Source organism: Babylonia areolata, chromosome 14 (assembly GCF_041734735.1).
Source record: "Babylonia areolata isolate BAREFJ2019XMU chromosome 14, ASM4173473v1, whole genome shotgun sequence".
Classification (NCBI taxonomy): Eukaryota; Metazoa; Mollusca; class Gastropoda; order Neogastropoda; family Buccinidae; genus Babylonia; species Babylonia areolata.
The window spans coordinates 6,680,186-6,701,895 of record NC_134889.1 but is presented as its reverse complement, the minus strand read 5'-3'; the positions used below and the strand labels follow the sequence as shown (position 1 = coordinate 6,701,895).

General features: G+C 43.3%; 1 protein-coding gene across 3 annotated transcripts in view; it reads right to left on the bottom strand.

Moving 5' to 3' along the window:
* Positions 1-21,710, bottom strand: part of LOC143289775 (mechanosensory protein 2-like) — a 143,200-nt gene that overhangs the window by 625 nt on the left and 120,865 nt on the right. For 2 of the 3 annotated variants that reach the window (XM_076598896.1, XM_076598898.1), the window contains exons 5-8: positions 21,473-21,676; positions 15,123-15,178; positions 8,224-8,302; positions 1-2,237 (exon numbers count right to left, since the gene is read on the bottom strand). The exon at positions 1-2,237 is cut by the window's left edge and continues 625 nt beyond it. In XM_076598896.1, coding sequence (XP_076455011.1) covers positions 2,052-2,237; positions 8,224-8,302; positions 15,123-15,178; positions 21,473-21,676 — 525 coding nt within the window. In that variant the 3' untranslated portion in view covers positions 1-2,051. Of the gene's footprint in view, positions 2,238-8,223; positions 8,303-15,122; positions 15,179-16,204; positions 16,261-21,472; positions 21,677-21,710 lie in introns of all 3 variants that reach the window. The other variant, XM_076598897.1, reaches the window with a different exon arrangement.

Here is a 21,710-nt window from a genome sequence, read left to right as displayed (position 1 = left end):
TAAAAAAAAAAGAAGAAGCAAATATATATATCTAGAGCGAAATTAATGATATAGACATACATATATGTATATAACACTTGGGCGGCTTTTTAATCAAAATGTTACATAAATGTGTTTCCTTCATGCAGTACATCAAGCGATAGTCAGACGAACAGAGACAGAAACGGTTATACATAATATTATATATATATATCAAATTTCAATAAAATCATTAAGAAATAAAATGAAAGACTCGATACAATTAATACAGGAAAAAACAACAACAAAAAACCAAACAAATAGAAAAAAAAACACAACCAGAAAAACAAAAACAAAAAAAAAACGAAAGTGAGAAAGAAAAAAAGGAAGAAAGAAAAACCCAACGAAATAAAAAATGAAAGACCAACAAAAAAGAACCATAGATCAACATATCTCATTTATTTCATTGTACCCTATTTCTGTCAACAGATATTTCATTTGTTTCTTTGTACCCTATTTCTGTCAATAGATATCTAATATATTTCATTGTACCCTATTTCTATCAACAGATATTTCATTTGTTTCTTTGTACCCTATTTCTGTCAATAGATATCTAATATATTTCATTGTACCCTATTTCTATCCACAGATAATTTATTTATTTATTTGTACCATCTTTCTATCAATAGATATCTCATTTATTTCTTTGTACCATCTTTCTATCAATAGATATCTCATTTATTTCTCTGTGTCATATTTCTATCAGCATATCTGAGTTATTTCTCTGTACCCTATTTCTATCAATAGATATCTCATTTTATTTCTTTTTACCCTATTTCTATCAACAGATATCTCTTCTTTTTTTTCTCTGTACCCTATTTCGATCAACATATCTCATTTATTTCTTTGTACCCTATTTCTGTCAACAGATATTTCATTTATTTCTTTGTACCCTATTTCTGTCAATAGATATCTCATTTATTCATCTGTACCCTATGTCTGTCAACATATCTGAGTTATTTCTCTCTACCCTATTTCTATCAATAGATATCTCATTTCTTTGTACCCTATTTCTATCAACAAATATCTCATTTATTTCTGTGGACCCTATTTCGATCAACAGACATATCATTACACAGTGGCAGCTTACAGTTTAACTAAACTAAGCTCTCTCTTTATTTTTTTTGTTTGTTTATTCATTCTTCTATTACAATGTGATCACTGTTATTAGATAATAACAATAAAAATGAAAAAAAAAAAAATAAAAAAAATAAAAAGGGTGATAACATTCTCGAGACGAGGATTATTTTGAAGAGAAAGACAGAGTCACGTGCTTTCCATCAATCCACTTCCGGCGGAAACAGGAGACGACATTGAGTGCTTTTATCTATTTTATTTTATTTTTATTTTTTTTGCTTTTTTTTCTTCTAAATCATATTGTCGGCCAGAAAATCACGTGCAGTAGAAAATATAACACACTGAAACATCGATGATTTGCTGATCTCAGAAGCCAAAAACAATTTGCAGCCATATGACTGAAGCTGTTAATTAATGGCCCAATTATTTCTTTCGTATGTGTCTAGACTGAAAACAACAACAATATCAATAATAATAATAATAATGATAAATGATACAATAATAATAATGATGGCAATAACAACAACAATAATATCAATAATAATAATAATATCAATAATAATAATAATAATAATAATTACAATAATAACAATGATATTAATGATAATGATAATAATAATGATAATAATAATAATAATAATAACGATAATAAATGATACAATAACAATAATGATGACAATAAGAACAACAGTATCGATAATAATAATAATAACAATAATAATAATAATAATAACAATAATAATGAAAACATCAATAATGATATATAACACACACGAACACACAAAACAACAACAAAAACACAAGAAAACCAGGCGAGCGGAGAGACTGATATCAACACACGCCGCCTCCTCCAGTCTCTCCTCGCAGTACGTATAACCCATCCATACGTCCTCCCATTCATAGTGCCGCCACCACCACCATCACCACCACCACCACCACCATCATCATCTCTCCATCTACTTCATGAATCCCTTCATCATGTCGATGGGCAGGGGGAAGATGATGGTGGAGTTCTTCTCGGCGGAGATAGAGTTGAGGGTCTGCAGGTAGCGGAGCTGCAGGGCGGCAGGGGACTCCGTGATGACGTCAGCGGCGTCCTTCAGTGCGCGCGAGGCCTTCTGCTCTCCCTCGGCGGCGATCACCTGCAGCATGGAGGAGATGCTGGGTTGGTTCGGAGTGGGGTGGGGTGGGGTGGATTGGATTGGATGGGTAAGTGGATGGATGGATGGGTGGATGGATGGATGGGTAAGTGGATGGGTGGATGGATGGGTGGGTAAGTGGATGGATGGGTGGATGGATGGGTGGGTGGATGGATGGATGGGTAAGTGGATGGGTGGATGTATGGGTGGGTAAGTGGATGGATGGATGGATGGGTAAGTGGGTGGATGGATGGATGGATGGATGGATGGATGGATGGGTAAGTGGATGGATGAGTGGATGGATGGGTAAGTGGATGGGTGGGTGGGTGGATGGATGGATGCATGGTTAAGTGGATGGGTGGGTGGATGGATGTATGGGTAAGTGGATGAGTGGGTGGATGGATGGATGGATGGGTAAGTGGATGGGTGGATGGATGGATGGGTAAGTGGATGGGTGGGTGGATGGGTGGGTGGATGTATGGGTGGATGGATGGAAGGGTGGATGGTTGGGTGGGTGTATTTGTATTCTTTTTTTTTTTTATCACAACAGATTTCTCTGTGTGAAATTCGGGCTGCTCTCCCCAGGAAGAGCGCGTCGCTACACTACAGCACCACCCATTTTTGTTGTTGTTGTATTTTTTCCTACGTGCAGTTTTATTTGTTTTTCCTATCGAAGTGGATTTTTCTACAGAATTTTGCCAGGAACAACCTTTTTGTTGCCGTGGGTTCTTTTTTACGTGTTCTAAGTGCATGCCTCACATGGGACCTCGGTTTATCGTCTCATCTGAATGACTAGCGTCCAGACCACCACTCTAGGTCAAGTGGAGGGGGAGAAAATATCGGCGGCTAAGCCGTGATTCGAACCAGCGCGCTCAGATTCTCTCGCTTCCTAGGCGGACGCGTTACCTCTAGGCCATCACTCCACATAGTGGGTGTGTGGGTGTACGGGGGTGGTGTTGGATGTGTAGATGGATGGATGGATGGATGGATGGGATTGTAGTGACTGAAAGGTGCCTCCCTTTAAATCTTATTTCAGGCAACAGTTGGTGAGAACAACCCTGCATGGAAACACGACGCGGCCTCTTCGATGCACTTCGCTAGATACCGATTTCTGCACCTTGCAGCTGTCATAGTGTATACTAAACTATACTAACAGTACCTTGGTGACACCGACGATGGAAATGTCTAAAATATCTCAAGAACTGTCAGCTGAAGCAAACATTCTCGCTGATTTGCCAGTTCTGGCCAAAATCACCAGATGTTTGGTTTGCAAGGGTGGATGGGTGGATGGATGGGTGGATGGGTGGGTGGATGGATGGATGGGTGGATGGATGGGTGGATGGATGGATGGGTGGATGGGTGGGTGGATGGATGGATTGATGGGTTGATGGATGGATGGGTGGGTGGATGGATGGATTGATGGGTTGATGGATGGATGGGTGGGTGGATGGATGGATGGATGGGTGGGTGGATGGATGGATTGATGGGTTGATGGATGGATGGGTGGATGGATGGGTGGATGGATGGATGGATTGATGGGTTGATGGGTGGGTGGATGGATGGATTGATGGGTTGATGGATGGATGGGTGGGTGGATGGATGGATTGATGGGTTGATGGATGGATGGATGGGTGGATGGATGGATGGGTGGGTGGGTGGATGGATTGATGGGTTGATGGATGGATGGGTGGGTGGATGGATGGGTGGATGGGTGGGTGGATGGATGGGTGGATGGATGGGTGGATGGATGGATGGATGGGTGGATGGATAGGCTGGTGAGTGGGTGGGTGGGTGGATGGATGGATGGGTGGGTGGATAGGCTGGTGAGTGGTTGGGTGGGTGTGGGTGGATGGATGGGCGGGTGGGTGTATAGATGGACTGGTGGATGTGTGGATAGGATGTATGGGATGGATGTATGTGTGAATCGTTGATCATTATTTTTATAGGCTGTACCGCCCTTCTCATGACAGGGTTTTAGCAAAAAACAACAACAAAAAACACCAAAAAAATTCCTTAATTTGCGCGCGCGCGTGTGTGTGTGCGCGCGCGCGCGTGTGTGTGTGTGTGCGCGCATGACCGTGTATGCCTTCTGTTCTCTTTGGGTGGCAATGCCCCCGCTCATGAACAGTTGTCAGAAAATAAACACGTTGGAAAAAAACACAAAAAAACACAACAAAAACCAAGGTGGTTTCAGTTCTTCGGAATGGCCCAGTGTCGACATGCCAAGCAAAAGGTCCCCATGGCATCTTACGGCCACCAGAGCTGTGAATTAAAACCCACTGTGTCTAGGGTTGGGCATAGGAAGGCGGGGCCCAATCCTCTCCTTCCGCCGTTTTTATAACCTTCCCCGACAGTGGCAGTCAGGTTCCATTTCCAGCTGCGTGCCTTGACAATGACAATGAGTTTATTCCCACTAACTCTTTTGAATCACAGAGAAACCAGGAAACATGACAAAATGTGGAGTGATGGCCTAGAGGTAACGCGTCCGCCTAGGAAGCGAGAGAATCTGAGCGCGCTGGTTCGAATCACGGCTCAGCCGCCGATATTTTCTCCCCCCTCCACTTGACCTTGAGTGGTGGTCTGGACGCTAGTCATTTGGATGAGACGATAAACCGAGGTCTCGTGTGCAGCATGCACTTAGCGCACGAAAAAAAGTACCCACAGCAACAAAAGGGTTGTTCCTGGCAAAATTCTGTAGAAAAACCCACTGCGATAGGAAAAACAAATAAACCTGCACGCAGGAAAAAAAACAAAACAAAAAAAAAATGGATGGCGCTGTAGTGTAGCGACGCGCTTTCCCTGGGACAGCAGCCAGAATTTCACACAGAGAAATCTGTTGTGAAATCTGTTGTGATAAAAAGAAACACAAATACAAATACAAATAAAAACAGGATGACGGCCGGCCACAGAGGAAGAGCGAAGATATTTCTAAACAGAAGAAACAAAAGGGGGAGATAATACAAATGGGGGAAAAAAATAAAATGAAATAAAATAAAAGGCCAAATATAATCATCAGTCTGATTCAGGGCAATAGGAATAGCGAAAGCAATACTCCATAGACAAATGCACAGATCACAACTTAGATTGACAATACTTTCGCCACTTTTACTGATGCAAGGGAGAGAATTCATGATTGACGTCTTCTCCAATCTCAATTCGTCTTGGTCTTGTCTTTGAGGCAAGAACTTGGTCTTGTCTTTAAGGCAAGAACTTGGTCTTGTCTTTAAGGCAAGAACTTGGTCTTGTCTTTAAGGCAAGAACTTGGTCTTGTCTTTGAGGCAAGAACTTACGCACGCACAAACACAAGCGCACGTACACGCGCAAGCACACACACACACACACACACACACAATACAGATTTATTATAATGTGTGCGTGTGTGGGTGAGTGGGTGGGGATGGGGGCCAGGGGTGGGTGTGTGTGTGGGGTGGGGGGAGGGGCGTGCGCGTGCGTGTGGGTGGGTGTGGGTGTGCGGCGTGTTGGTGAGTCAGTCTTTTTTTCCGTTTGCATGTTGCATATTATGGAGGCAAAAGCACATTTAAGCGCCGATGATCAAACAAACACACACACACACACACACACACACACACACACGCATACAGGCACGAGTACTTACACTCTAACACACTCATATACACACACGCGCGCGCGCACAGAGAGAGAGACAGAGACAGAGAGAGAGAGAGAGAGAGAGAGAGAGGGGGAGAGAAATACACACACAAACACATGCGCATGAATGTATACTTCTACCCACACCCTTCATAACACACACGCACACACACACACACACACATTCAATCCACCACCCTCCCAAATAATTTACAATTAATCCACTGACAAGCAAGTCAGGACTTCTTTTCTCCTGATTTCGCATGCCTCATTTTCATGGATCAGTTTTTTTCTTCTTCTTTTCTCCAACTTTTTTTTTTTTTTTTTTTTTTTTAAGAAGGCCGTCGTGTTTCACGCAGATTCAAAGGTCAAGGCTGACATGAACTTTAAAACCCGACACTTTGCCGGGGTCGATTGAAAGTTTGTAAAAGTGTAACCTCGTTCTGAAAGCCCCGTCCTTTTTCCATGACTTAGAAATGTTTCAAGAATAAGATTTACAAAAGATATAAGCGTGTGCGCTCTTTAATGATTCATTAGGATTCATTGCATTTCCTTAGCGAGAACACATGTACCTTGTTTTGATCACATGACTAGGATCAACACAATGGCCGAAAACGAAGGAGTGAAAAAGTTACAAGACAGTGTTCATCTCTCAGCCGTGGAGTACTTGAAGTGTTGTTTTGCACGGAACTGTGTCGGTGGACCCAGCTATGAAGGACATTAATGCGTGAGCCTTTTTATGTTATTGTTTTGGTTATGGTATTGTCATGTTTTTTGGTGTTGGTGTTTAGCGTGTGCTTGTGTAGTGTGAAGTTGTGAGTAGGGTTGTGTCAAGATCTTTCTCTGTGTTTTGAAGAAGTTATAATACTGTGGTCACTTGCTGCCTCTTAAAAAAAAAAAAAAAAAAAAGAGAAGAAAAAAAGCTGTTGGTCCATTAGAGTGTGTCTGTGGGGAGCATGGTATTAACTAAACTTTGTGGGAGCTAATGCTATCAAAATCTGTATCTTCTGCGACATTTTGAGTGATGGAAGAATGTATGACTGTGTTTGATTTCTTGGGCACAAAGTGGACATTGTTTTATCACCCACATGAAGTTTGTCTAAAAACTGACAGTGCTATAGGATTTATCTGGCGGAGGGGGGTGGGGGGTGGAGGTGGGAGTGTTGTGTTGATTTGTAATTGTTTGAAAAGTTCTGGATTACCTACTGTTCAGCATAGAAGATAATTTAATTGGAAGATGAGAGAGAATTTGCAACAATTGTTCAAGTTCTTGTAAGCAAACTGGTTTATTTATTGCAAATGAATACATGGATTACAACAGTGTCTAATTTCCTTATCTCTCATGTTGCTAATTCTGATTGTCTCTGTCTTTCTGACTGTCTCTTTCTAATTATTTTCAGCTATTGCCTACTGTAATTAGTACCTTAATTTGCTATAATGATGGCAACCAATAACTCCTTTAGAATTTGTTCTTACAATTTCAGCAGTGGTGACAGACCAGTTTTTTGTTGTTGAAAAAAAAAGCCCCCCAAAACAAGCAAATTGTGAATACATGGAACATATTGGTAATGAACATGTAACAATTACTGTTTCGGACCCATTTTCTTTGATTCTTGTTTGAATGTATGTGCCTGTATAATGAAATGTTTAAAAAAAAAAAAAAGTTCATAAAAATTCCCCCACTGCCACCCACCCTTCCCCCAAACCCCACAAAAAAATAAAATAAGATAAAATAAAATAAAAACAACAACAAAACACCACCTCCCTCAGTTGCACATACCCCCTTTTTTCACCCCCAGACTTCCTACCCTACACCCACACACTCTGAAGCCCCACACCCCTCCCCATCTCCCCCTCCTCCCCCTACACATCACCCCCTCCACCCAACACCCACACACTGGGAAACCCTACTCCCGCTCTTCCCCCACATCCCCCTGCTCCCCCCACATCTCCCCCCTCCCCTCCACACCCTCAGACTCTGAACCCCCATCCCTCTCTCCCTCCTCTTCTTCTTCTTCACCATCATCTTCTCTTCCTGTTCCTCCTCCTCCTCCGCCTCCTTCTTAGTCTTTTTCTTCTCCTTTCTACTTATTTTTTTAGTTTTGTTTTCAATGCCTATCTTTTCTTGGTTTGAAGAAATGGTGGAAGAAGCCTTTGGCTAAAAAAAAAAAAAAAAAAAAAAAAAATCGAGTTTCGATTTCCAGTCTCTTTCCATTTCCCACCACACCATCCCACCCACACGCCCTCTGTCCTCCCAGCCCTAAACCCCCACCCCCCCCCCCCCACGCCCCCGCTCTCCAACCCCCTCCTCTATCCCTGCTAGAACGTCACTGAGCTATAAATAGATGGTCTATTTATAGGTCAGTGGCTGACAACATACCTTGGCGCGAGCCTCACGTGCAGCCTCGGCCTCGGCAGCCATGGCTCTCTGGAGTTGGACAGGCAGTCGCACGTCCTTACTGCACACCATGGACAGAGAAATATTTTATCATATAAAATGAATTATCTCATATCCATAAGTCGTTGAAATTCCTTGTCAGTGTGCGTGCGGTACATAGTAAATAATTTAACATAGAGATGATGGCAGTGATGACGATCATCATGATAAAGACCTGGAGAAAGATCTGACATGAAGAGAGAGAGAGAGAGGGAGAGAGAGAGAGAGAGTGAATCAGAATCAGAATCATTATCATATTTATTTGTTATGAAAACCGTGAATGGTTTACACACACACACACACACACACACACACACACACACACAAAAAACCCACCCACAACTTAACTAAATGTAAGGTGTTCTAAATAAACTATGACGTGTTCTTTGAAACATTCATATACGAATTTTGCAAGTGTGTGTGTGTGTGTGTGTGTGTGTGTGTGTGTGAGAGAGAGAGAGAAGGGGTTGGGGGATTAGGAGGGGATGGTTGTGGTGCAGGGGGCAAGCGTTATGGAAGCGCGCAGTTTTGGGCCCAGTTGAAGAGATAGGTGATGTCTCTTGTGTCGATAGTGATCCTTGTGTAAAACGTCCACATGAAAGCATGCAGAATCGTTGATGCCGCCATCATCAAAAAGACAAGGGACAGCCATAAAACCGTTTTCGACAAATCCATATTCGCTACACCACATTTGCAAAGCCGACTGCTGACCAGCAGCATAACCAAACACGTTCGCCAGGCCTTGAGTGCATGCATATATATATTTGTATACCCATGAATGTGGATTTCTTCGACATAATTTTTTTCCAGAGAACAACACTTGTTGCCATGGGTTCTTTTTCGGTGCGCCAACTGCACGCTGCACACGGGAACTCGGTTTTTCGTTCCATGCGAATGACTAGACGTTCAGGTTGATTTTCCAGTCAAACTTGCGAGAAAAGTCGAGGCGGGGATTTGAACCCAAACCCTCACAGACACTGTGTTCAGTTGGCAGACAAGCGTCTGCCACCTCCCTCAAGGAGGATGTCTGAGGTTCGTTACTAGCTGCACTGTTCTACCCCATCTCCCACCCATCCAAGTACTGACGGGTGGGAGTGCGGTGGAGGGGGGTGGGGGAAGTAAGTGCGTCATAGCATAAGGACCTTGAGGCCTGTGTGTGGGGAGGGAGGGGGGTGAGGGGAGGGGGAGGATGCGAGGAAGAGGGGTAGGAGGGGTGAGCGGCCGACAGGGGTTTAGTCCTTGTGACTGTCTTGGTGATGATGCACGACGACCAACCGCCTTTAGGGGTGTAAAGACTGATTTCAAATGCATTGTTATTGTTTTGTCGCGTGGCGTTTTCAGTGGTAGCACCAGCGGTAGTAGAAGTGAAGTGGCAGCGGTAAAACCTGGAAACTCTTGGATTATCATCCAAGAAAAGCCGAGACTGGTTCGACGAGAGCAACAAGGAAATCCAGGAACCCCTTGCTGTTTCACCAGGCCATGAGACTGAGCAGTGTACGGGACCACCTTTCGCACGCCGAGTCTCCTTCGAAGGTCAGACGGAAAGAACCGGTTGAGGAACAAGGACTCCATCTCAAACCCACCGCTGGTCAGAACATTTTCAAAGCCTCCTCAGTGCCAGTAAGGTAGTACGCGACACAGCGATAACACTCACCCTGCCCACAGCAGGCTGTGTGAATCGCGGACTCATTGATTTCTCAGCTGCTTCAAGAAACCACAGAAGCCATCAACCTGCTTAAGACTGGCAAAGTCGCAGGAGTTGACGGTATCCCTATAGAGGTTTGGATAAACGACGGCCCATCACTCCACTAATAATAATAATAATAGTAGTATTTATATAGCGCTGAATCTTGTGCAGAGACAAATCAAAGCGCTTTCAAGCCAGTCATTCACACGCATGCATAACTCTAAAACTGAAGAAGAAACTGAAAACAAGGAAGAGGCAGGGGAGGGAGGCTATCTCGTGAAGAGGTGGGTTTTAAGGCCAGACTTGAAAGAGCTGAGTGCGGAGACCTGACGAAGCGAAAGATGAATTTCACTCCAAATACAAGGTCCAGAGACAGAGAAAGAACGGCGTCCAACAGTGGAGTGTTTTTGAATCTGGGTACTGCGTAAACAGAGTAGATCCGGAGCCGATCGTAGAGAACGAGATGGAGTGTAGAGGCGAAGGCAGCCACAAAGACAGGAGAAAAACAAACTTTTGAGTTCTTCATCAGCTGTTGGGAGCACGGTACACTCCCTCCGGATCTCCGCAACGCAGTCATCATCACCTTGCACAAAAACAAGGGAGAAAAGCCAGACTGCTCCAACTATATAAGATTCACACCGGAAAAAAAAAATCAAAATCCTGGTCGAATTCTCTTTAGCACGTTGACTAACACCCAGCACAAGCAGAATCCCACCTCTCAGAGAGAGCCAAACGTGTCTCGTCTTCAGGGGAAAGCGGGGTACGGCAGACATGGTGTTTGTCCTGAGGTAGCTCCAGCAGAAATGCCGTGAACAGATCAGATGTCTGTGTTATCACCTTCATTGATCCGACCACAGCTTTTGACGCGGTCAGCAGGAGAGGACTGTGGACAGTCCCTCAGGAAGCTAAGCCAGCCACCAAAGTTTGCTGTGAAACATTGCTGTGGAATTTAAAGTTGTAAAAATAACAACAACAAAAAAAGTTCGATTTTAGAAATAAAGCCAACAGGCACGAACAGCGAAATGTAATGTCAGCCATTCCACGTGTGACTGGCACCAGAAATCCTGCCGGCGGCTTGCTGAAATATTTATTGGAGCTTGCTCTTTACGACAGAGAGAGAGAGAGAGAGAGAGATGGGGAGAGGGAGGGAGTAGGAGGGAGACAGAGAGAGGGTGGATTGAGAAGGAAAGAGAGTGGGGGGAGGGGTGGGGTGGGGGTGGAGAGAGGATTATTTGTTGTTGTGTTTTTTTGTCCAAGAGAACTCAGAAAAAGAAATAGACACGTCCATTGGCAAGCAGGCACCAAGTTCCTCTCTGTTTGTGTGTGCGTGCATTCGCACGCGCAGTGGTGAGGAGGATAGTGATGGCGGTGGGTGGGCGTACATTACGGGCAGGTGGTTTATCATTTATTTACAAGCTGGTGGTGGTGACGTGTGTGTGTTTAGCACTGCAGACAGGTGTTTATCGTTTATACACAAGAGATTCCAAGAGCTGTGGAGGGGCGTGTCCACCATGACACTTGTGAACACAGCACTGCTGCTGTTTACTTACGTGTGGGAGAAAAAGAGAGGGGTGGTACTCAGAGTGAGTGAGTGAGTGAGTGTGTGTGTGTGTGTGTGTGTGTGTGTGTGTGTGTGTGTGTGTGTGTGTGTGTGTGTATCCTGCTGGCAACCCGCCAGTACAAATTTGCTACATGTCTGCCAAATATCTGATTGAGAAAGAGAGGGGTGAGGAGACATACACACACACACACATATATATATATATATATATATATAGAGAGAGAGAGAGAGAGAGAGAGAGAGAGAACATTTATCTTGGGTGCTGGTCAGGTGATCTGAAATGATTCAATTTGAATATGTCCGTTTCAATGAATCAAGGTATTCACCTCTGAAACTTGTGATGTGTTGTGTTGTGTTGTGTTGTATTGTGTTGTATTAGTATCCCCCCTTCTTATTTCGTTTCCTTCTGCCGGCGAGTGTACATGCTATCTTAGCAGCACTTAGTCTGCATTAGTGTTAACGACTTTCCCCAGCCAGTGCTAACTGTCTTAGCGTTGAGAACTTTCCTAAGCCTACGCTGTTTGTCCCAGCGTTAAGAATGTTCCTAAGCCTACGATAATTGTCCTGGCGGTGAGAACTTTCCTAAGACTACGGTAAATGTCCTGGCGGTAAGAATGTTCAAAGTGTACACTATTTCCACAGACTTCGAAAAATTCTCACCGCTAAGCAAACTTAGGAGATGGCTTGAACAACCCAACCTTGGGGCATGCATAGAATAACAGTTGCGCACACAAAAAAAGTGTGCAAAAATGGGTGTTTTGATTTGGTTAGCATTTGTCTGGCGAACACCAATAGCAAACTGTGATGAGAATCTGTCAAATAAACTTTCTGTGGTGAGCATTTTATCCACTAGATATCTGTCCGGCAAGCACTAATATAATCCACAAACGATTAATCTTACGAGTATTTATGCGTGAATTTGGTGGACATTATGTGCCGTTAGTATTTTCTCTGTTGAGTATTAACTTTGCGGTGAGCATTTTATTTGCAGAGTGCAGTGGGCATTTGTTTGTTGAACATTAAAGGCTATATTACACTATAGTATCACACGCTTTCATGTAATGATTCGTACTTCAAACTGGCCACGTGAATGGCATCTTACATCAGATTATTTCACACTGATGTAATACCCCAAATTCCAAGCGAACAGCTGAATGTCATCTTGAACAACAAAATATATAATATTAACATAACAGGTTACTCATTCATCAAGTAAGCTGCTTAAAGGTCTTCACACACCACAGAATCTCACTCCCACGCAATGCACGTCCAGTCAGCCGTCTAAAGGCCGCCTTACACAACAGTATTCCAACATCAAAATGATATTCACATTGTCAAAAATAACACTCTCATTTTCAATCATCCGCTTAAAGATTATCATTGTACAATGTAGTATATCATCATTATCATTATGATTATTATTATCATCATCATTATCATCCTCATCATGTTGCTGATGATTAATATAATCATCATCATCATCATCATCATCACCATCATTATCATCATCATCGTTTTTACCTGACTTCTAATCTATCGATTAAAGGCTAACTTACACACAAGTCCCAAAATGATGCGCCACCACACAACAATCTAATGGTCACCTTACACCATTTTATCTTGCAGGTACAAAACATGTGACCATCTACCACAAGATGAATCTTATATCACTGCTTGAGTAATTTTCAATTTATAATCGATCTAGTATACACTTTGTTCTTCAACGTGTTTTTTTAATTTTATTTTTATTTATGTATTATTTTTTTAATGTTCCCTTCAAAACCCAACTCCACTTTTAGACCCATAGTGTCTGAGTTACATTCTGATGACGACTGTAACACTTTGAACAAATGATTATAAATAAATAAATAAATAAAATAAAAAGTGGTAGAAAATTCCTGTTGCCACAGAGCGTTCAGTGTTGTACCTTATTGAAACGAGTCTTTTCTTTCTTTCTTTTTTTTTTGTTGCCCGGACTTTCTTGGGTCGACCACCGTTTTATTTTGTACATAAATTACACAATCAGCTAAACACCATGGAAATAATCAAACCAATTCCTGGTATTCCATAACTATGTCAAAGTAATCAACAGCATTTATGGAATAAATACAACTTTTTCATTTACTGATTTCGGGCTTGTTACAATAATACAGAAAGAAGATGTACAAATCATACAATTATGTGTACAAAACTTAGAATCAATCTTTTTTTTTTTTCTTTTTCTTTTTTTCCATTTATACATTTCCTTTTTTTTTCAGGGACAAAAGATTCATCCCTTTTTTAACATTGCAAATGACGAGAAGACAGTCTTTAAGAAAAAAGAAAGAAAAAAAAGGTTAAATATGCTATGTGTACACATACTACGCTGCACTCATTAATCATTGTTCACTTTGAGGGGGAGTGGGGGTTGGGGGGGGGGGGGGGGGGGCGGGGGGGGGGGGAATTTTTGACATATACTAAAACACACGCAGCGACAACTGATGATGTGCGTCGTGATCAAAGAAGCAGGTGAAAACAAGGTGGAAGGCACACTCAACACACAGCGTACTGGGTATCGTAGCACGCAGGTCTATCTATCGCTGGTGTGACTGATGTTGCTGAGCCGCAACCATGCGGCTTCCCAAGAGGAAGAAGCCCTCCATATACAGAATGGCTGGCTGACAGCCTGACCTGTCTGAGGTGTCTTATCCCAATGCGTTGAAAGCCCTTCACTGACGACCGTTCAAGTCAGCTACAGTCAAGGGGGTAGGGGATGTGTGTGTGTGTGTGTGTGTGTGTGTGTGTGTGTGAGGGGAGGGGGTGGGTGCGGGGGAGGGGGCGGGGGGGAGGGGGAGATTGGAGAGGGGAGGGGTTAAACCGGAAAAAAATTTTTCGAAGGTTGTTTTATGCTGGTGTCTATGAGAGCGTGTATTTTCCACATGAGTTTGCAAGGGAAAAAATGTCCATGAATAAAAAAAAAAAAACGATTACCCACATCCCAGATTTGACCATTTACATTCTGTTACCCTATTTCTTGCTCTGGTGCAAAAACAGTATCAAAGGTGACACCTGACTCATTTTTGCGGTAGACATTGACATATACTCCTTCTTCTTCATCACACACCAATGTAATATTCACATCCTCATACGGCTGACTAAAGGCCCCGTTACACAAAATAATATCACACACTAATGTAATAATCATAAACTTCCAAAACAGCTGCCAAAAGGCCATCTCACGCTGATAGAATCTCACCAATGTCATACAGTTCCACGCGGTTGTCTTAGGGCCTCATCACACTGACAGACTCTCACATCAGTGTAATACTGACACTTCCACATGGTTGCCTAAAGGCTACCTCACACTCACAACAATTCACATATCAGCGTAATACTCGCACGTTTACACTGCTGCTTCATAAAGGCCACCTCACACGTCATAATATTTATGACACCAACTTGATACTCACACTTACACACGGCTGCCTAAGAGGCAACATAACACTGACAAACTTTCACAGATCATTCGCCAATACTCACACTTTTACACGGTTTGTCTCATAGATAAAGGCCACCTCACACGACGACACAATCGGACAGCAACGTGATACTCACACTTCCACTCGCTCAACCTTGACGCCCCATGGGTCAGTGGCCTCGTCTAGGGATGTCTAGGGCAGGGGGGGGATAGTGGGAGACAAACAAAGAAAAAAACCCAGAACAGCACAAGTCAAGCACTGCAAGCCCTGGACAGCCATGCAATCTCTAGCTACACACACACACACTCTAGTCACGTCTACTTTTAACTACAGCACAGTGCAAAGAGAGCTGGACAAAATGGTAAAGTACACACACACACACACACACACACACACAGAGACAACAATCGTTAACTGTCCCACAATAAAGTGTCAACACCCGCATTTCGAGCATTGTACGCGCACACATACAGAGGCAGAGTCCGGTTTAACCGGTTTCGCCAACAAGCACAAGGGCTAGGTAAACATGTACACAATGCACCCCCCCCCCCCACCCCCCCTCCGCCCCCCCCCCCCCTCCGCCCGAAACATTGTTCATGCGTTCATGCCAGGAAGTGCAATCACAACAGCAGTGACAAACACAACATTGAAGGCTTAAGAGAGAGAAAAAAAAGGGGGGGGGGGGGATGTGAAACATCTCATGAGAGAGACAGACAGAGAGAGATGGCCAATTACATCGAAACAGCGTTTATGGGAAAAACCCTCTCCAAGCATGCACTATCAACCCACGGACGTTAATTCACGCTTTTTTTTTTTTTAAATCGCAAATAACAACAACAACAACAACACACAGTAACGGACACAACATTTCTACACGAAGTCCAGACCACAACACGATTGTAATAGGATACCGGTCAAAGGTTGCATCAACATCTGGGGAGGTACCTAAAAAAAAAGTGAAGTATATCCAAAAAAAACAACAACACCACCCCCACCCCGAAAAAAAAAGAACAACAACAACAACAACAACGACACCATATTCACACAACAAATCTGGTGTTAGCTTCGTATACAAGTTAGATCCTGACTACGGCAACAAGTCCAATAATACTTGACACCCAGCAGATGAATTAGCGCATGCGTGCCCCTCTTTAGCAGAGGGAGGGGTACAGATGGTAGCGGTGGTAATGACGTCATGTGGCAAGGGAAGCTACTCACATTTCCACTCGCTCGACGCGAATACCCCAAGGGTCTGTGCATTCATCCAGACAAGTCTGGCGAAAGATCGCCCAAAGCGGTGTTATAACACAAATAAAACGAATAGATGAGTGAACGAATAAGCAAGGGCATAAACGAACAAATGAATGGATAGACACATGAATAATACAAAAGAATAAATGAAGAACAAATCCTTAAAAAAACCCCATCAATAATAGCCTACATAAATAAGATAAATATTTCACCCTGGCCTTTCTTCCACTTCAAAAGAATTATCACTGTTTATCATTGTTATTATTCTTACTATTCTTCTTTTTTTCCCCCTTCTTCTTCTTATTATTATTATTTATAAATTAATCTATTTTTTGCATTGACATTTTGAGTGTCCAGGTACCTGTACGTGTTAGGAAACATTCACCGTGGTCTTTGCGATCATCTGGGTGACAAACGAGAACGCGATTTCAGTTCTTGATAGATGCTACTGTACTGGCGACGGCTCAGTTGTCTACCTTGCGTTTCTCCCCCAGCTTTTTTGATGCAGAATGAAGCTGCTTACAGTTGAAGCTTTCCTCCTTAGTTCCCCCCCCCCTCCCCCGCCACCCCCCACCCCCGGCCCCCTACCCCCACTGTGGGATAATGATGTTTCTAGTCTCGGTTACAAAATGCATTGCCGTCATCAGCAACATCGACAAACTGAACAAAAACCAAACAAAGACTTCCATTTAAATGTCTAATGTATTATGCCCGTCTCATTCCAGATTGCTTCCTCTCTCTTTGAATTGCTGCCTGGTTCTGCAGTTCACTTGACCAAAGTAGGGGTTATGGATTTCCAGTTTAGAAGTTTTTGCTGCGCATTGGGTCAGTTGGTGTGACAGCCATTATTCTGGTACTCAGACGCGAGCAAAGGTCATCGATCAGGGAAGAGAACGTAAGGGAAACTATTGGTTATCATTATTATTTTGTTTTTAACTATGTTACTTGCATTAGACAATGAATGGGGGAAAAACAACCCGACGAGTAAGAGTTGCGCTTTTTCTTTTTTCTTTTTTTTTTTTCCCCCCAACCTAACTGTTGGGAGAAGAATTTTAATAAATTAAAAAAACAAACAAACCCGAAAACGTCCGAGACACGTCAAACTTGTGACAACGTCCTGTGACTTTGTGTGAAGGAATCTTGCCAAGATCTGATAACTGCAAGGATTCAGAAGCATTTGTTTACTTCGTATATATTCAATATGAGGCTGTTGTTTATTGATCTTATCTCCTCTTTAAAGAGATACCTCCATTAAGTATTTGACTCCCCCTAACCCTGTTTCGATCATCCAAACTCATTCAAAACTTCAATTTGTTTCTACGGGTTTCTCTCTTGGTAGTACATTTTTTGGACAGAATTTCCTCACCTTCACCACTTCCTCTCTCCTTCCGGGGTTTCCCGCTGACCCAGTGACCCAGTTATCACGGCAGGTGCAAATCGTTTCCTTCGATATCGGACCTACTTTAGCAGGAAGGAGATACATACAACTTGTGTTGATGCGCTTGGTTGCTCCCACTGGGCTGTCTTTTTTATTTTTTATTTTATTTTATTTTATTTTATTTATTATCACTCAGCATGCAGCCTATCTGGCACCTTCCACATGGTCTGAAAAGAGGCAGCTGACAGCGAGTGGAAGATAGTGCGTTCGGCGATATGCCAATGTTTGCAACGCAAAAAAACAAACAAAAAACAACAAACACCCCCCCACCCCACCCCACCCCCAGACACACACTAAAGAAAAAACAAAAAACACACGACAATGCAAAATCAAAAACTGTGCGAAAAAAAAGTTGAACCCCCCCCCCCCCACTCCATTTCTCCCCCACCCCCACCATACCCTCTTTTTTTTTTTTCTTTTTTTTTTAAAGATCGTTGTCAGCTTTTCCTGAACACGCTTCATACTACTATCATTCAGCTGAACATACATATTATGTACATATGCCCTCACCTACTCTCTCCCTTACCTCCTGCCCCCCCCCCCCCCCCCCCCCCCCCATCCCCCACATCCCCACCCCTCACAACCCCCTCTCTCTCCTCTCCTTCCATCTCTCCCCCCCCCCTTTACCCGCCCCCTCCGTTTCACCCATCCAACTAGTTACCCACTGATTACACATCCTATCCCCCAGGTAGCAGGATCTGACGGAGTGAACACGTTTTCCCCATCAGTGTAGTCTATAGGGAAGGGAGAGAAGCAGTGATAAGAGGGGAAGCTATTGTCGATAAACTTTAGCAGCGGGAGCTTCAGCATTAGACAGGACACCAACAGTCTGTGGTTAGTATTGGTTAATATATATATATATATATATATATACATATATATTATTATTATTATTATTATTAACGTAAAATACCTTACGTTTTTTTTCCCTTAAATGAACGTTATTTAAAAAATAGAAAAATAAAAAAGAGCAAAAAAAGCTTCCAACCAAACAAAGTCAAAACCAGAAAACAAAGGAAAAAAAAAGATTGAATTAAATGAGCTGAACTCGTTGCTATTTTAATTAAGTGTTTCTGATGAAAATAGAATGTTGATTTCAGTTTACTTCTCTGTCTCATATGATAATGACATAAACAGAAAAACGAATAATAAAGTTAGTAATAATGATAATACTAACAATGATAATAATATTGATGATGATAAAAATTCTACAATTAAAAGAATTATTACTAATATTATATGAATATGATTATTAGTATGGTTGTTGTTGTTGTGTGAAAAGAATAACTTCGCGAAATGAAAAAAAAAAAAAAAAAAAATTAAAGACACAAAACCGACATGACACATGGAAAACCGAATAATCAGATGCACTGTCGTGACATGAATACACATGCAAGAAAACAAACATCTTCGAGTAAATTTTGCAAAACAACCCATTTCACGTATTTTTTTTTTTCCCCATGATACTCACGTCTCGTAAATTTTTGCAAGGTAACCCCACTTGAAGAAACTTTTGCATCAGTTACATTCCCGCTAACGCATTAACATGTTTGGCATCGTAAAATTCCTGTCCAGATACAAACCAGCCCTCATGGTGACATAAATTCCAAACAAGCATGCAAACAAACAAAGAAATGTGCTGTAAACAAAACATCCACATGAACAAGACACACCAGATCTCCTGCCCACACCCCCCACGGGTCGATGGCAAAGACGTGACAATCATCTCAAAATCTCAATTTATCACCTGACATCATCTCATGAATAATATCAAACTCATCGTCTCATATCCACACTCACACAAACACAGACACAGAGACACACACACACACACTCGCGCGTGCGCGCGCGCACACACACACACACATACATACGTATACATACATACATACACATAAAAACCTTCCCTTTCTTCATCACCTGCTCCAACCCTTCAAAACTCATTCCCCACCACCACCACCCTCACACCACACTTCACACCATCCCTCACCACCACCACCACCACTACCACCACCACTACCACCTCTTCACCAATCCTCCAAAACTCTATCCCTCCCTCTCCCTCTCCCCCATTCACACACAACCCCTCCTCGTTTCCCTCATCTCTATCCCCCCCCCCCAACACCCAACCCTCACTCCCCCATCCCTCCCTCCTGTTGTTCCTTAGCTCCTGAGGGGATGATAAAGTCTGAAGTTTCCAACTGTTCTCTTCCTTAGTTCACGAGGTCAATGATGTAGTTTGAAGTCTCCACCCCTCCTGTCTCTTTACGCACGGGGACATGGTGAAGTCTGATGTCTCCATCCCTCTTGTTCCTTTGTTCATGAGGACGTGGTGAAGTCTGATGTCTCCATCCCTCATGTTCCTTTGTTCATGAGGACGTGATAAAGTCTGATGTCTCCATCCCTCTTGTTCCTTTGTTCATGAGGACGTGGTGAAGTCTGATGTCTCCATCCCTCTTGTTCCTTTGTTCATGAGGACGTGATAAAGTCTGATGTCTCCATCCCTCTTGTTCCTTAGTTCATGAGGACGTGATAAAGTCTGATGTCTCCATCCCTCTTGTTCCTTAGTTCATGAGGACGTGATAAAGTCTGATGTCTCCATCCCTCATGTTCCTTTGTTCATGAGGACGTGATAAAGTCAGATGTCTCCATCCCTCTTGTTCCTTTGTTCATGAGGACATGATAAAGTCTGATGTCTCCATCACTCATGTTCCTGAGTTCATGAGGACGTGATAAAGTCTGATGTTTCCATCCCTCTTGTTCCTTTGTTCATGAGGACGTGGTGAAGTCTGATGTCTCCATCCCTCATGTTCCTTTGTTCATGAGGACGTGATAAAGTCTGATGTCTCCATCCCTCTTGTTCCTTTGTTCATGAGGACGTGATTAAGTCTGATGTCTCCATCCCTCATGTTCCTTTGTTCATGAGGACGTGGTAAAGTCTGATGTCTCCATCCCTCATGTTTCTCAGTTCATGAGGACGTGATAAAGTCTGATGTCTCCATCCCTCATGTTTCTCAGTTCATGAGGACGTGATAAAGTCTGATGTCTCCATCCCTCATGTTCCTTTGTTCATGAGGACGTGATAAAGTCTGATGTCTCCATCCCTCATGTTCCTTAGTTCATGAGGACGTGATAAAGTCTGATGTCTCCATCACTTCCCAGTTCATGAGGACATGATAAAGTCTGATGTCTCCATCCCTCTTGTTCCTTTGTTCATGAGGACGTGATAAAGTCTGATGTCTCCATCCCTCTTGTTCCTTTGTTCATGAGGACGTGGTAAAGTCTGATGTCTCCATCACTCATGTTCCTGAGTTCATGAGGACATGATAAAGTCTGATGTCTCCATCCCTCATGTTCCTTAGTTCATGAGGACATGATAAAGTCTGATGTCTCCATCCCTCATGCTTCTTAGTTCATGAGGACTTGATAAAGTCTGAAGTCTTAGTTCACGAGGACATATAAAGTCTGAAGTCTCCATCCCTGCCAGTTCCTTTACTTCACGAGGACATGATAAAGTCTGAACTCTTAAGTCTCCAACACCCATTCCTCCATCCAGCCCTACCCCCCCCCCCCCACCCTCCTCTCTCCCACACCCCAACAATCTTCCCCGCTACAACCACCGTTCTCCATGGCTGGGTGAAAAAAGAAAAACGTATGGATATTTGCTTATCTCATAACCATGGTTAAATGAAATTTCGTTTCGTATCGTTACCTTTCGACCCCCCCCTTCTTTCCACCCCTCTGCTCCTCCCACAACCTCTCCCTCCGCCCCCCCCCCCCACACCTCCCTTCCTCACCTGCATGAGGTGGCTGATGGCCTCGCGGTCGGCCAGGATCTCGGAGAGGTTCTTGGTGCCCAGCACGTTCCTCAGGGTGGTGGCGGCCAGCAGGCGGGTGGAGCGGTTGGAGTCCTCCACGTTGGTGATGGACATGGTGGCGTTCTGCACCCGGTAGTACACCACGGCGTCCACCGCCACGGTCACCGAGTCCCGGGTCAGCACCTGTTGGTGGTGGTGATGACGTTGTTGGTGATGG